This window comes from Doryrhamphus excisus, chromosome 16 (assembly GCF_030265055.1).
Source record: "Doryrhamphus excisus isolate RoL2022-K1 chromosome 16, RoL_Dexc_1.0, whole genome shotgun sequence".
Taxonomy (NCBI): Eukaryota; Metazoa; Chordata; class Actinopteri; order Syngnathiformes; family Syngnathidae; genus Doryrhamphus; species Doryrhamphus excisus.
This window is the reverse complement of record NC_080481.1, coordinates 15,587,759-15,601,516: the sequence shown is the minus strand read 5'-3', so window position 1 is coordinate 15,601,516 and position 13,758 is coordinate 15,587,759. Positions and strand designations below refer to the sequence as shown.

At 41.2% G+C, this 13,758-nt stretch overlaps 2 protein-coding genes across 4 annotated transcripts; one reads left to right on the top strand and one right to left on the bottom strand.

Moving 5' to 3' along the window:
- The first annotated feature begins 412 nt into the window (after positions 1 to 412).
- LOC131104330 (proteasomal ubiquitin receptor ADRM1-like) lies at positions 413 to 4,432 on the top strand. 2 transcript variants are annotated; one of them, XM_058051387.1, is made up of 10 exons: positions 413 to 536; positions 889 to 1,112; positions 1,187 to 1,303; positions 2,544 to 2,667; positions 2,821 to 2,907; positions 2,978 to 3,074; positions 3,140 to 3,378; positions 3,531 to 3,641; positions 3,808 to 3,910; positions 4,247 to 4,432. In XM_058051387.1, exons 2-9 carry the CDS (start codon positions 903 to 905, stop codon positions 3,900 to 3,902), a joined length of 1,080 nt encoding a protein of 359 aa, XP_057907370.1. In that variant the 5' UTR covers positions 413 to 536; positions 889 to 902; the 3' UTR covers positions 3,903 to 3,910; positions 4,247 to 4,432. The 2 variants fall into 2 exon arrangements, with proteins under 2 accessions (XP_057907370.1, XP_057907369.1); XM_058051386.1 differs by having other exon boundaries at positions 3,531 to 3,688.
- On the bottom strand, positions 4,354 to 13,035 carry cables2a (Cdk5 and Abl enzyme substrate 2a). Of its 2 annotated transcripts, XM_058051381.1 has the most exons (9): positions 12,487 to 13,035; positions 10,928 to 11,020; positions 9,261 to 9,338; positions 9,006 to 9,102; positions 6,817 to 6,982; positions 6,636 to 6,733; positions 6,401 to 6,507; positions 6,127 to 6,331; positions 4,354 to 5,374 (listed from the first exon to the last, which is right to left on the bottom strand). In XM_058051381.1, exons 1-9 carry the CDS (start codon positions 13,002 to 13,004, stop codon positions 5,234 to 5,236), a joined length of 1,503 nt encoding a protein of 500 aa, XP_057907364.1. In that variant the 5' UTR covers positions 13,005 to 13,035; the 3' UTR covers positions 4,354 to 5,233. The 2 variants fall into 2 exon arrangements, with proteins under 2 accessions (XP_057907364.1, XP_057907365.1); XM_058051382.1 differs by lacking the exon at positions 9,261 to 9,338.
- Between the last annotated feature and the right edge of the window lie 723 nt (positions 13,036 to 13,758).

Below are 13,758 nucleotides of genomic sequence, written 5' to 3'. Positions count from 1 at the left end.
CCCGGGAGGAACAAAAGTGACAGGATGAAATAAGACATAATACAAGGAAAGGAATAAAATTTAGAAAATAGGGTAAGAATATTAAATAACTCACTGAACTAAAATCCACATAACAACTACTAAATGACAGTAAATTCACACATTTAGACAAAGTAATAAAGTGCATTTTAAACTCCGTTACACAATTCCTAATTTTGCTACTGTATAGGTTATTGTTTTTGATGCACATATATTTACACTTATTCTGAACAGCACCTGTCACTTTTATATTTATATTCTTATTCCGTGTTTTATTTTTATTATTTTCCTTATTTTTACTTTCTACAAAATTGCACTAAAATTTCGTTGTATGCAATTACAATGTCAATAAAGGCGATTCTGATTCTGACGTGCCATCTCTACCGAACTTGACGTCAGTTTAAAACCAACACCTATGACAAAAACTCCGACCAATCACGGTGAAGCACGTGATCGTATAGTCCAATCACCGTCATCCTTCTGACCAAGTGCTTTTCTGGTTGATAACGCGGTGAACCGTAAGTATAAATCTTAGATTTTAAATATTTGTTGAAGTTTTTAAATCAAGTAATGTGGTGTTTGTGCCGGCCCAAACTGTGTTAGTAATACACATTGCCAAATAACGCGGTGAATTGTGAGAACAGGCGTTTGGTTACAAGATGCGAAGTCATCCAGTAGCTGGAAGAGCAGCAGGAAAACAACCAGAATATCAGAAAACAAGCTAGGCTAGCCATACAAAACATAATAAACTAGCCGAATTATGACTCTTTCGTACAGAAATCGCTTAAAACATACAGTAATCGGAACAAAGTGTGTTTCAGTCAGACATTTAATATGCTCTTGCTTCAACCTACTGTGTGTCCCCTGCAGTAGTCCGTCTCATCATGGCCTCTGGAGCTTTGTTCCCCAGCATGGTATCTGGGTCCCGTGGGTCCTCCAGCAAGTACCTGGTGGAGTTCAGAGCTGGTAAAATGTCCATGAAAGGCAGCACCGTGACCCCTGACAAGCGCAAAGGTCAGGTGTACATCCAGCAGACCGATGATTCCCTCATCCACTTCTGCTGGAAGGATCGCACCACAGGGAATGTGGATGATGTAGGTGTAGGACTTTATTGACATGTCTGGGTCTAATCTGTTTAATTTTGACGGGTCGCCATGTCTTCATGCAGGACTTGATCATCTTCCCTGATGACTGTGAGTTCAAACGGGTCAACCAGTGCACCACTGGACGTGTGTATGTTCTGAAGTTCAAAGCTGGTTCCAAAAGACTTTTCTTCTGGATGCAGGTATGCTGATCAGTCTGCATCATATTTATACATATACATATGTATATATAAGATAAGATAAGATATGCCTTTATTCGACCCTCAATGGGGAAATTTGCATCGCACAGCAGCAAGAGTACAGAATAAGTTAAGCAGTACAAAATACACAATATTGAAAAATAAACAAGCCAAGTATTAACAAAATCAACAGTTTTTCCAAGAGTTATATACAAATACAGTATGCAGATAATATGAAACGAGATGACATATATGACCAGTCTATACACTGACATCTTGCTAGTGAGTTAATATGAGGCATTATAGAAATACTTCACATAGAACTTAATATATTGCATTTAGAGCCTTAATATTGCACATGGAGGTTGATCATATATGTATATCTATATATATATACATATATATGCAGTGCCAGCGATACAATACTTTAACGATACATGGAATTTTCTGGCGATACAATGCCATACGATTCACCCTCTTCACGTACATGTACATGACATGTTCATGGTAAATGTATTTATCAGACATAATTATCACAATAGCATTTTTGCTATTTTTTTTAGTGTGTCACCAGAACTTTCGCTACAAGGTAATGATGGTGCATTTATTACGGGCTAACGATGGATGTAACTGCCTTGTGCTGGAGACCGATGTTTTGACACTGCGTTGACGATATAATGACAATCGTTGATCTGCTAATTGCATACAATGACAGGATTAGGCTTAGGGGTTAGGGGTTAGGGTTCACACTCCCCCCCCCGCCGAGAAAGTGAACTGCTTGACAATTAATCAAAGATTATAAATTTGCATGCATGGACTTCTTGTTGATTCTTGTAAGTAACAACGCTCAGCGCTGCCATCTGTTGGCATCTAAACAAACTACACGCATCCATCGTGAGCGCAGAGATCGATTTGTGCGCTAACGATGGATCCATCTCGGGCGCAGCGCTATCTATCGATCGATCGCGCAGATCCATCGTTAGCGCGTAACACATTCATTGCACCTGGGGATCAGCATATGGGGGTGGAGTTGAACATTAATAAAACTGCGCTTGCATCGGATTTTACCGATACCCACAAACTCATCGCGATGAATCTGGAATTCACCCGTCAATTGCATCCATACCCAGTGAATGAGCCGATGCACTCGCATCGATGTATCGATTAATAGCGATTATTTTCCACCCCCATTAACACACACGTAAAGAAAACCTCTCCCTAACTGCTTTCCCTCTGATTTTAGGAGCCCAAGACTGACAAAGATGAGGAGTATTGTCGTAAAGTCAATGAATACCTCAATAACCCCCCCATTCCTGGAGCTCTTGGGAGCGGTGGAAGTGGAGGACATGATCTGTCTGCTCTGGGAGGTACCAGACATGAGTTCAACTATTATGGAACAACATTAAAAGGGAACGTGGTCGATGTAGCCAACGCCATCTGTGTCTCTGGTGGCAACTCTTAATACTTACGGAACTTTGTAGTCCTCCTTGTTAAAGCTTCTTATCTTCTGTCATGTGAAGGTGAGGGTGGTCTACAGAGCCTTCTGGGTAATATGAGCCACAACCAGCTCATGCAGCTGATTGGACCAACTGGACTTGGTGGCATTGGTAAGTATGACATTAGTTAATAATTGTATTGATTTAAGATGATTCATTTAGATGTTCCTCACACTCGTAGGCGGTCTTGGAGCACTAGCTGGGCCAGGTTTAGCCAACCTCTTGGGCAGCAGCAGCAGCAGCAGCAGCGTTCCTTCTGCCAGCAACTCCTCCACAAGGTATCGTACCATCATTTCCCTTTTGGTATTTCAGACGTCATCTTTCATCTTCCTTCCTTTCTCAGCCCGTCTACTGTCGTCACCCCCACCTCTACCTCCGTCACCAGTCGAATTGGCTCCTCCCAGGCTTCCACCACACCCGTCAACCCCTCCACTACCTCAGCCCCCTCCCCGCCTGCTAGCACCCCGCCCACCCCGGCTGCGCCTACTGTAGCGGCGGCGGGAAGCCCTACCCAGCCCATCCAACTGCGGGATCTGCAGAGCATCCTGGCAACCATGAACGTGCCTGCCAGCGGCACAGGAGGTGAGGTTGAAATGTATTTAAACACGGTGAACATGACCTGCAATAATTCATAAAGAGCATCAGAATGAGGAAGAAAGGTAAATAATAATACAGACACACAAATATAAATGTTTGTAAAAATGGACGTGGTGCTACGTATCGTTTCCCCACAGTGGACCTGGCCAGTGTCCTGACCCCAGAGGTGATGGCTCCCATCCTGGCCAACCCTGAAGTTCAGCAGAGACTGACCCCCTTCCTGCCCACTGGAGAGTCTCTGCTTCAGAGTACGGAGGAGCTCCACAACACGCTCAGCTCGCCACAGTTTCAGCAGGCAAAGCGTTAAGAGTTCTAGACACATCATGTTCCTTCAGCAGGAACCTGTGCAGCTCTCACGTGTCAGTTAGCGTCGCATTCATTCTCAACGTTTTGTATTCATTTGCTGCCTTGCAGGCGATGAGCATGTTCAGCAGCGCTCTGGCATCGGGGCAGTTGGGGCCGCTAATGAATCAGTTTGGCTTGCCGACGGAGGCCGTGGATGCCGCTAACAATGGAGGTCAGTCTTTTTGCACACAATTGTTTTATTGCCCAGCCATGCATCTTCTACCGCTTATCAAAGCATGGGTTGGGGGTGAGGGGTGAGGGGGGGGGCAGCCTAAGCAGGGAAGCCCAGATTTTTATTGCTCCAAAACAAAAACCAGTGAGATTACGATGCATGCAAACAACCACAATAATGGAATCAGTGGTAGAATAATTACATAATTAATAATTATGATCACAACTGGGCTGTATGTAATTTTTGGTTACCTTAATTAGTAGAAATAATGCAGAGTGACCTGTAACCACGGTAACCATGCAGGTTATAATATGAACATTTGATATTTCTACACAGATGTGGAGGCTTTTGCCAAAGCAATGGAGACCGAGACAACGTCTGAAGACGGCGGCGATTCCAAAGACAAAAAGGACGACGATGAGGACATGAGTCTGGACTAATAATCCATTTTGGAAAATATGATGTATTTATTTAGATGTCTCAGCTTCCTCAACATGTTTGAAAAATAAATCTATGATACAATGCTGCATGTCTGCAGTAAAAGCAGTAAAAAGCAAGAAACCAGCAGACATCATGAAGTTTATGTTAAGTCATAACCATACGTAAATCTGAAAAATTTTACACCAACATTCAAGAACATTTTCAGTAGTTTTACATATTTAAGATGTTTACAGAAACACCACAATACACAATAAATAACATTCCTTTAGTCTCCACTCAAGTCATCCCCAGCCGGAGTTTAGGCACTTTTATACATCGGACAACGTTCATCACAACATCTCCTCTATGGGAGGGCTGATGACGGGTTCTTTGGGTTTGCTTTGACACGACAGCTAAAGACGTCACAAAGCAAAATTCCTGAGAAATAAAAGATGTGCCAATGAGCCACACGGGATTGAATCCCAGTGTGTTGTGTCAAACACACACTTCACAGTAATCCTTACAGGTGACCTCGTCAGTTAAAGTGGAGACAAACATTAAAGTAGCGCAGAGCTGCCATAAGATACACGTAACAATGTCGGTTCATTGAAAGAGCTAAAACTGCATCAACGTCACAGTGACTTTAAATCAATTGTTTGAATCCTTGATTAAAAAAAAATCTAGAAATGGCAAAAGGTGCAGAATCCAAAAAGAGCACAAAACCAAAATACCACAAAAGCACCAAAACGAAGCACACAAATGTGCTTGTGGTTTGTCTCTAATGTAGAGCTCAGGACGGTCATAGCAACCAACACACATAAGTCCACTCCACTCCACTCCACACCAGACAAATAGAAATAACAGAAATAACACCCAGCCATAACATTTCCGGCGTGCTCCAAACTAGCCTTGCTGCACCAGTCGACGGTAGTGTGGCATCACCTTACTCTCGGGCAGGTAGAGTCCCATCTCCAAGGCAACCAGCACCGGGAACTCCAGAGGAACCAACTCCCGTCTGTTTACACGAAAACGCTCCTCTAGCTTCTGCTCAGGACAGGACAGGATGGGGGTTGGGGGGGGGGGGGGGGGGGGGGGTGGGGGGGTACAACAAGTAAGTTGTTACAACATGATCATTCATTCATTTTCTACCGCTTTTCCTCACAGGGGGGTGCTGGAGCCTATCCCAGCTGTCTTTGGGCGAGAGGCGGGGTACACCCTGGACTGGTTGTCAGTCAATTATAGAAATTCTCACATTCCTCACATAATTAACCTAACATGGATGTTTTTGGAATGTGGGAGGAAACCGGAGTACCCGGAGAAAACCCACGCATGCACGGGGAGAACATGCAAACTCCACACAGAGATGGCCGAGGGTGGAATTGAACCCTGGTCTCCTCGCTGTGAGGTCTGCGCGCTAACCACTCGACCGCCGTGCCGCCCGGTAATATTTCATTCATTCATTTAATTCATTTTCTACCGCTTTTTCCTCATGAGGGTCGCGGGGGGGTGCTGGAGCCTATCCCAGTTGTCTTTGAGCGAGAGGCGGGGTACACCCTGGACTGGTGGCCAGCCAATCACAGGGCACATATAGACAAACAACCATTCACACTCACATTCATACCTATGGACAATTTGGAGTCGCCAATTAACCTAGCAAACATGCAAACTCCACACAGAGATGGCCGAGGGTGGAATTGAACCCTGGTCTCCTAGCTGTGAGGTCCACTTGGGCGCCGTGCCGCCCCAGTTGGATGATCTCCATGAATCATTTCTATCTGATGTGTCCCATGACTCACATCAATGAGCTGTTTGACTTCAGGTTTCCTCAGATCGCTGCTGATCTTCGCTGCTAGCAGAACGCACGCCGCAGCCACCAGCTTCCTGTTCTGCTTGTTGAGGCGACCCTGCAGCACCAGCTTCTCAAAGTAAACAAACGCCATCGCTATGGTGACCGGCTGGAGAGCGCACTCCTCGCTCACGGCCCGCATCTCCCTCTTCAGGCTGACGCAGAGAAGATATTTACTCCATCAGACGTGCGATGAGGGTGAAGAATTGGAGATCAGAGCATACCTTCTTATCTTGCTGAGCGTCAGCAGGATGTGTGGGAACTTCTCCTTGAAGGTCTCGTTCATGTCCTTCTTCAGGTCTGACGGTTTTACGTACTCGATAACGGTCGTCTGCAGAGACACAACAAATGTGATGAAAGCGTAGATAGACGGGAACCAATGGTGGCCTTTCTCCATGTGTCTCCTAGTCAGCTGGGATTGACTCCAAATTCAGGAGAAGTGGTGTCGAAAACGCTCACCACATACGATGCAAATATAAGAACCCTCTTGTGCCGCCCACAGGGCCACTGGGGGTCACTCAGCAGGTTGGGGTCATACTCCGTCACCTCGTCGACACCTGAGATGATATCAACAGCAAAGAGAACCTCAACATGTCGGAGGTCAACCAAGTATGGTAGATATGTTTTATGTTTTACATACATGGTTCATGGGTTACAGAATTATTTACACGTGCGGGGTGCGGCCTCGGAGCGTTACCACGGAGACGCACGGGCGGGGTCTGAGGCGTGCAGGTTTCTGGCATGCTGCTGCTCTTCTGTCTCATCAAGGCGTTGGTTGGATAGAGGAACCGAGCATATGACACAGTCTGACCAGGAAGAAGAAGAAGGAGACGGCACATTAATGGAGCACTTTTTTTTTTTTTTGTATCCGTCACTGTCTATTCACGCACATACCTCAGCTATTAGCTAACTGTCATTAGCAAACTGTAGCTAGCTAATGTTAGCTACAGTAGAGGCAATGAGCACTAAACAGTGACTAAAATAATACATGGACAATTGTATATCAGATTATGTAGGACTACAGTACTACTCTCAATAAATATGAGGCATCAGTAATACTGTCTACTCTATATTACTATTGTTGATGTTATGCTTGCTCAGCTATTAGCTAACTGCGATTAGCAAACGGTAGCTAGCTAATGTTAGCTACAGTAGAGGCAATGAGCACTAAACAGTGACTAAAATAATAAATGGACAATTGTATATCAGATTATGTAGGACTACAGTACTACTCTCAATAAATATAAGGTATCAGCAATACTGTCTACTCTATATTATTACTATTGCTGATGTTATGCTTGCTCAGCTATTAGCTAACTGCGATTAGCAAACGGTAGCTAGCTAATGTTAGCTACAGTAGAGGCAATGAGCACTAAACAGTGACTTAAATAATAAATGGGCAAGTGTATATCAGATTATGTAGGACTACAGTACTACTCTCAATAAATATGATGCATCAGTAATACTGTCTACTCTATATTATTACTATTGTTGATGTTATGCTTGCTCAGCTATTAGCTAACTGCGATTAGCAAACGGTAGCTAGCTAATGTTAGCTACAGTAGAGGCAATGAGCACTAAACAGTGACTAAAATAATAAATGGACAATTGTATATAAGATTATGTAGGACTACAGTACTACTCTCAATAAATATGAGGCATCAGTAATACTGTCTACTCTATATTATTACTGTTGTTGATGTTAAGCTTGCTCAGCTATTAGCTAACTGTCATTAGCAAACTGTAGCTAGCTAATGTTAGCTACAGTAGAGGCAATGAGCACTAAATACCTATAAATATGACTACAAATCATTCAAATTACAAAGACAAAACCACAAATTTGCTAGTAATATGTAATAGGAGTACAAATACGACCATTGAACTGTTCACTACTTTATTCCACAAAAGCAGATGTATGGTGGCACCCCTAAATAATCATGTATTGGAAAAATATTTTGTATGTGTTGTTTCGACATATATTGGAACACGTTTAGTACCCAGCCATATCAAAAATTCAATAATTGTGTTTTTTGATGCACCCTACTGGTTATATATCTCATCTCGTTTCATATGATCATATTTTCCTATTTCATATTATCTGCATACTGTATTTGTATATAACTCTGGGGGGGAAAAACTGTTGATTTTGTTAATATTTGGGTTGTTTATATTGTTTATTTTTCTATATTGTGTATTTTGTACTGCTTAATTGTTTCTGTACTCTTGCCGCTGTGCAATGCAAATTTCCCCACTGAGGGACGAATAAAGGCATATCTTATATATATATATATATATATATAAGATATATATATATATGTGTATATATATATATATATACACATATACATATATATATACATATACATATATATATATATACATATATATATACATATACATATACATATATATATATATATATATATATATATATATATATATATATATATATATATATATATATATATATATATATATATATATATATATATATAAGATATATATATATAAGATATGCCTTTATTCGTCAGACTGATCAGCATACCTGCATCTTATCTTATATCACCTTGTACTTCAGTACGAGGTGAATTATTAAAAAAAAAAAAAAACTTAAACTGTATTATGGAAAGCAGGAAGTGAACAAATGTAACAGTTACTGATTGTAAAAGTACCAGATGGTACCAGTACCTACTCCTTTTGGACATGTGGAACTGGGAACTGATTATGTGATGCATTCAATTGTAATCTGATGCATGTTCAAATGAAATAAAACCATTACCATTACCATTACCATTACCATTACCATTACCATTACCATTACATACATACTTGGCCACATGCGTCCGGCTCCACACCTTCCAGGGACGGAAGCAGGTCAGCTGCCACCACGGAGGACTGCCTTCTCTGCGCCTCCTGTTTGGTATCACTGTTCACAAAGAATCCCAACTGTATCATACTCTGCCATTACCCCCTGAGCACCGCATGGTACGTACAACACGGCAGCATGATGAAACAGAAAAGAGGCGGCAGGTACGAGGATGGGCAGCGGGAGGCGGGTGAGCAGGGGTTTAGCTATCCGTGTACCTGAGGTGAGATATCTCTCCATAGGGCAGCACTGAGAAAGCAGCGTATAGCGACCGCTTGGCACAAATCAGCATGATCCTACGGGACACAGCAAATACAGGCACACACAAACACAACAGATAGCCACGTCAGTCATTGAGCTAACACTTTGCCACGGCAACAGCTAAGCCCCCACAGTCACAGTCTACACTAAACAGCCAGCAGTATCTTTAACAAATGTGGGAGAAAACAACAACCTCATCAATAATATTATTTTTTTTTTATTACTGTCTTACAGCTAACAAGGCACATTGGAATTCATTTGTAGCTAACCACCACCAGAGGGCGCAAGTAAGTCAGGATCAGCTAGCATGCTGCCTAAATGGGCTGCAGAAGTAATACAACTTTGGTACATTTACTGTTGGACTCACAAACTGCCCTCACAAGGCCCTTTGTATTGAGTTGTGGACTCCTATAGAGCAAGCTACACACAATAACCCGCCTAGAAACCTTTCTAGATCTTCCAGAATCTGCACCTATTCCAGCTGTGTTCTCTTTGATTTTGGATTTCCTTGGATTTTTTTTGTGCCACCCACGGCCCGCCTACAAGCACGTCCCCCACTCCGCTGTGATCGGTCACACTCCCAAGTACTTCCTGACTACTGCCAAACTCCTGAGTCAAGGGGTCTCCCTTGACAAGTGAAAGTATTTTATCTGCACTCTTCAATGTAGTTTTTTATGAATTTATGGTATTGTATGTAATGATTTTATGTTTTATGGAATGATTTTATGAAGTGATTTAGCCTTTTTGACTTCTATAGTATACATTATATCCAATTCCTGCATCTTTGATGTCGTTGTTGTTCAGTTATGAGTAGTATTTACCTTTTTTTTTTTTAAATTCCTTCTCCTTTTCTTGTTTTATAGCTGCTGTTTTAGCTATATATTTTCCTCTTATAACTGATTTAAGGGAATCCCACAAAATATTGGGGTTCACCTCAACATTGTCATTATCCTCCAAGTATATTTCAATGTCTTTCTTCGCTTCTTCTACACATGCTAACCGTGGTGGTATAATATTTATGGGTTGAGAAAAAATGTTATTGTCAAGTCTCTTTTCAATTGGGGGCACATGATTTAGTTTTAGAATACTACAGTAAATTTTATTCATAGCAAAATTTCCATCTTACTAGAAGAACAACAACAAAACTTATCAAACTCTGCCAACTTTACATCAACACCAAGGCCAACGTCATCCGAGCGACAACACAAAGTGACACCTGAGAGTCAACATGGCATTGCTTCACCCTCTTAAGTCAATGGTGAAATGGTGACAAATGCAAATGGCAGCACAGGTAAAGATACACAATCATTGACTAATGACACACCCTCGTCACACGAAACCATTACATATTTCAAGAAAATCTAATAGCTGCAAGGGGGGTTAAGTTACTGACGAAAACAGGGTGTAACATGTCCTCACTGAAGCTCTTTGGGCTCTTGTAAGGCACCCTAGGGTGATTAAATGCGCTGAAGTAATCCCCTTCCAGCAGCTGCAAGTCCTCTGCAGGATGAATTGACTTGCTTAAGCAACTTATGAGAACAAAACCTCCGGATGAAGCAGCTTGTTTTACTTTCTGCTTGTGTAATGGATCACTTTTGAATGAAGTTGTATGTGTTGACCTCACCTACACCCCCTGGTGTCGTACTGCCTCATATTCTTGATGAAGTGGACCTTCTTTGGCACCTTGGGTCCAGGAGAACCGGATACATTCCTCAATCTGTGAGATTATGAAGATTGGTACATTAACCAAACAATATGCTTTTGATGTAAGTATCATGACATCATATATATATAAGATATATATAGAAAAAAACATGACATATTATGAGAATGGAACATTTATGCAAAAGCGGTGTTTTTTTTGGGGGGGGCAAATATATGAAACATTACAGTGCATTTCTTACATCAATCAAAATATAACTTTCCATTATTTACATTTGTATTCATAGACATAGACATAGACCAGGGGTCTCAAACTCAATTTACTTGGGGGCCACTGGAGCTCGGGTCTGGGTGAGACTGGGCCGCATCAGGTTTTCCCAAAAAAAAACAAAAAACGTATTTATTAAAAACTTCGCTTTGGTTCCAATTTTCTACAAGAAAAGCTCTGAAAAAACATTCCACTGTTCTCAAATATCTTACTTTTTATTTTTCTACACAAAATAAGATGAAAAATAAATAAACAAAATAAATAAACAAATCAAGAATAAAGAAAATCAATCAGTAATAAATAAATAAATATAATAATAATAATAAAACGGCAAATAACAGAAACTTAAGAAACCACATATAGTTGGTGGGTAGACAAATTATTTTTTCAGATTAAAATGAACAAAGCATTATTAGAGCCCTGTAGACATGACAAAACACGACTATAGTCACATTTATACTCTTTTTATTTACAACATATTGCGCAACTGCAGGGTCTTGTGACACATGCTAACTTGCAAACTAGAGAGCTAGCGACCTAAACGGTAGCCTTCAAGTTATTTCCTTTAAACTTAAATAGCCAAAAACTTACCACTTCCACACGGATAGGGAGGATAACTATTAACAGTTATTTAACCTTTAACATGAACATTAATCAAACGTAATAATTTTTTCTGGGTACATGATACCATACAGCATCCATATCTAACTTGCGCGGGCCGCACTAACATTAAACTTTCATATCAAGGCGGGGGCCTCAAACTAGTGTCCTGCGGGCCACATTTGGCCCGCGGGCTGCATGTTTGAGACCCCTGACATAGACTTTCTTTATTGTCATTGCACAATAACACAGCAGTGAAATTGCCAACGAAATGTCGTTGCCTGGCTCCCGTGTAATAATAAATAATAAATAATAATGTGGAGAATAAATAGATTACATCAAATATTAACCACAATGTATTATTGTTATTATCATTATCATAATCTTTATCATTATTATTGTTATTATTATCACCATTATTATAATCATCATTAATATTACCATTTTCATCATTATAGTTGTAACAATTTTTTGATTTTTTTTTAAATTACTTAATTTTACAGACTTCATTGCTTCTTGTAGAGTGCTTGTGCTTTTAATGTCAATATATTAGCCCACTTTTTCCCCCTAAGTGTAACATTTACATATCATTTCTGGATTGAATGTGTGTGTTAAAAATAAAGACAATAGTACGACGCCGTGGAGGCACCCACCTGGGTCGAGAATCCAGAGAAGAGACGGCCGGAAGAGGGCTCTGTGCGGGGGTTGACCTGACTCTGGAGGTCTGCTGCTGACCGCCGGTCAAGGCGGACAGAGGGGCGTCTGGACTCTCCGCTGTACCGCCACCTTCTAAAAACACCTCGTTGGCACCGATTACAGCTGCCTCGGCAGACTTCACCGAAGGACCGAAGACTCCAGAAAAACTGGAGAAAGAGCTCCCGGCCGAAGGAGCGGGGTCTGTCACCTGCGACACCGACCCTTGGCTATCTGGAGGCGGGGACGTGAGATCTGAGACGGCGTCCCCGAGTCGCTGTTGCTCTGTGCTTTTTCGGCCTGCATTTTCATCGTTAAAGTGACACTGAGGTCGCCCGTCGAGTGAGATATTGTTGAGAAAAAGCAAAGCCGCTTGTCTCCTTTTGGAGTCTTTGGTTCTCCTTCGCTGTTCTCGGCGTATTTTGGCCGGTTTACTGCTGCTGCCAATCGACGGGTGGCCACATATAGCTGTCGCCATTCTACTTTGAAATGTGGTTGTTGGCAGAAGAGGAAAAGGAACAAAATAGCCCGCCTCTCTGCATAATGATTGGGTCTAGCACAATATATGCAAATGAGGCACAGATTTTCGTAGCTGATTGGCTAACACATGTGTCAAACAATACATATTTTTTATTCTAGTTGTCGATTGGTTGTGGCTATCGTGGAGGGCAATCCTGGAAACAAAGGAACCAGTAAATTCACTGGTTTTAGTGTATTAGTATAAATCGTAAACTATACATATACTATAATTTACTATAAGGTACTGTATATATATGATAGATTAGGATTGATTTTACAATTGAAAGATAAAGCCACAAAAATGTATAAAATATGTATATTTCTGTATGCTAAATAGCTAATGAAAATGAGTTCACGAGCAATACTTTTGCATTGTAATGCTATTGTTTTCATCACAAACACCATTTTATGTAAATAAATCATGAATAAAGTATACTAATAATGACCAAATTGTGTATTCTTTTTGAATGATACATAAGAAACAGTACTATGAATTGAATTTGTAACAAAAAAGTTAGCATCATGTGTGATATTAATGTGTTTAGCATTAATGAGTGGTTAGCATTTAGGATCGGGAAGACGCAGGTTTGAATCTCCGCCTGGGCATCTCTGTGTGGAGTTTGCACATTCTCCCAGTACATGCGTGGGTTTCCTCCCACATTCTAAAAAACATGCTAGGTTAATTAGCGACTCCAAATTGTCCATAGGTATGA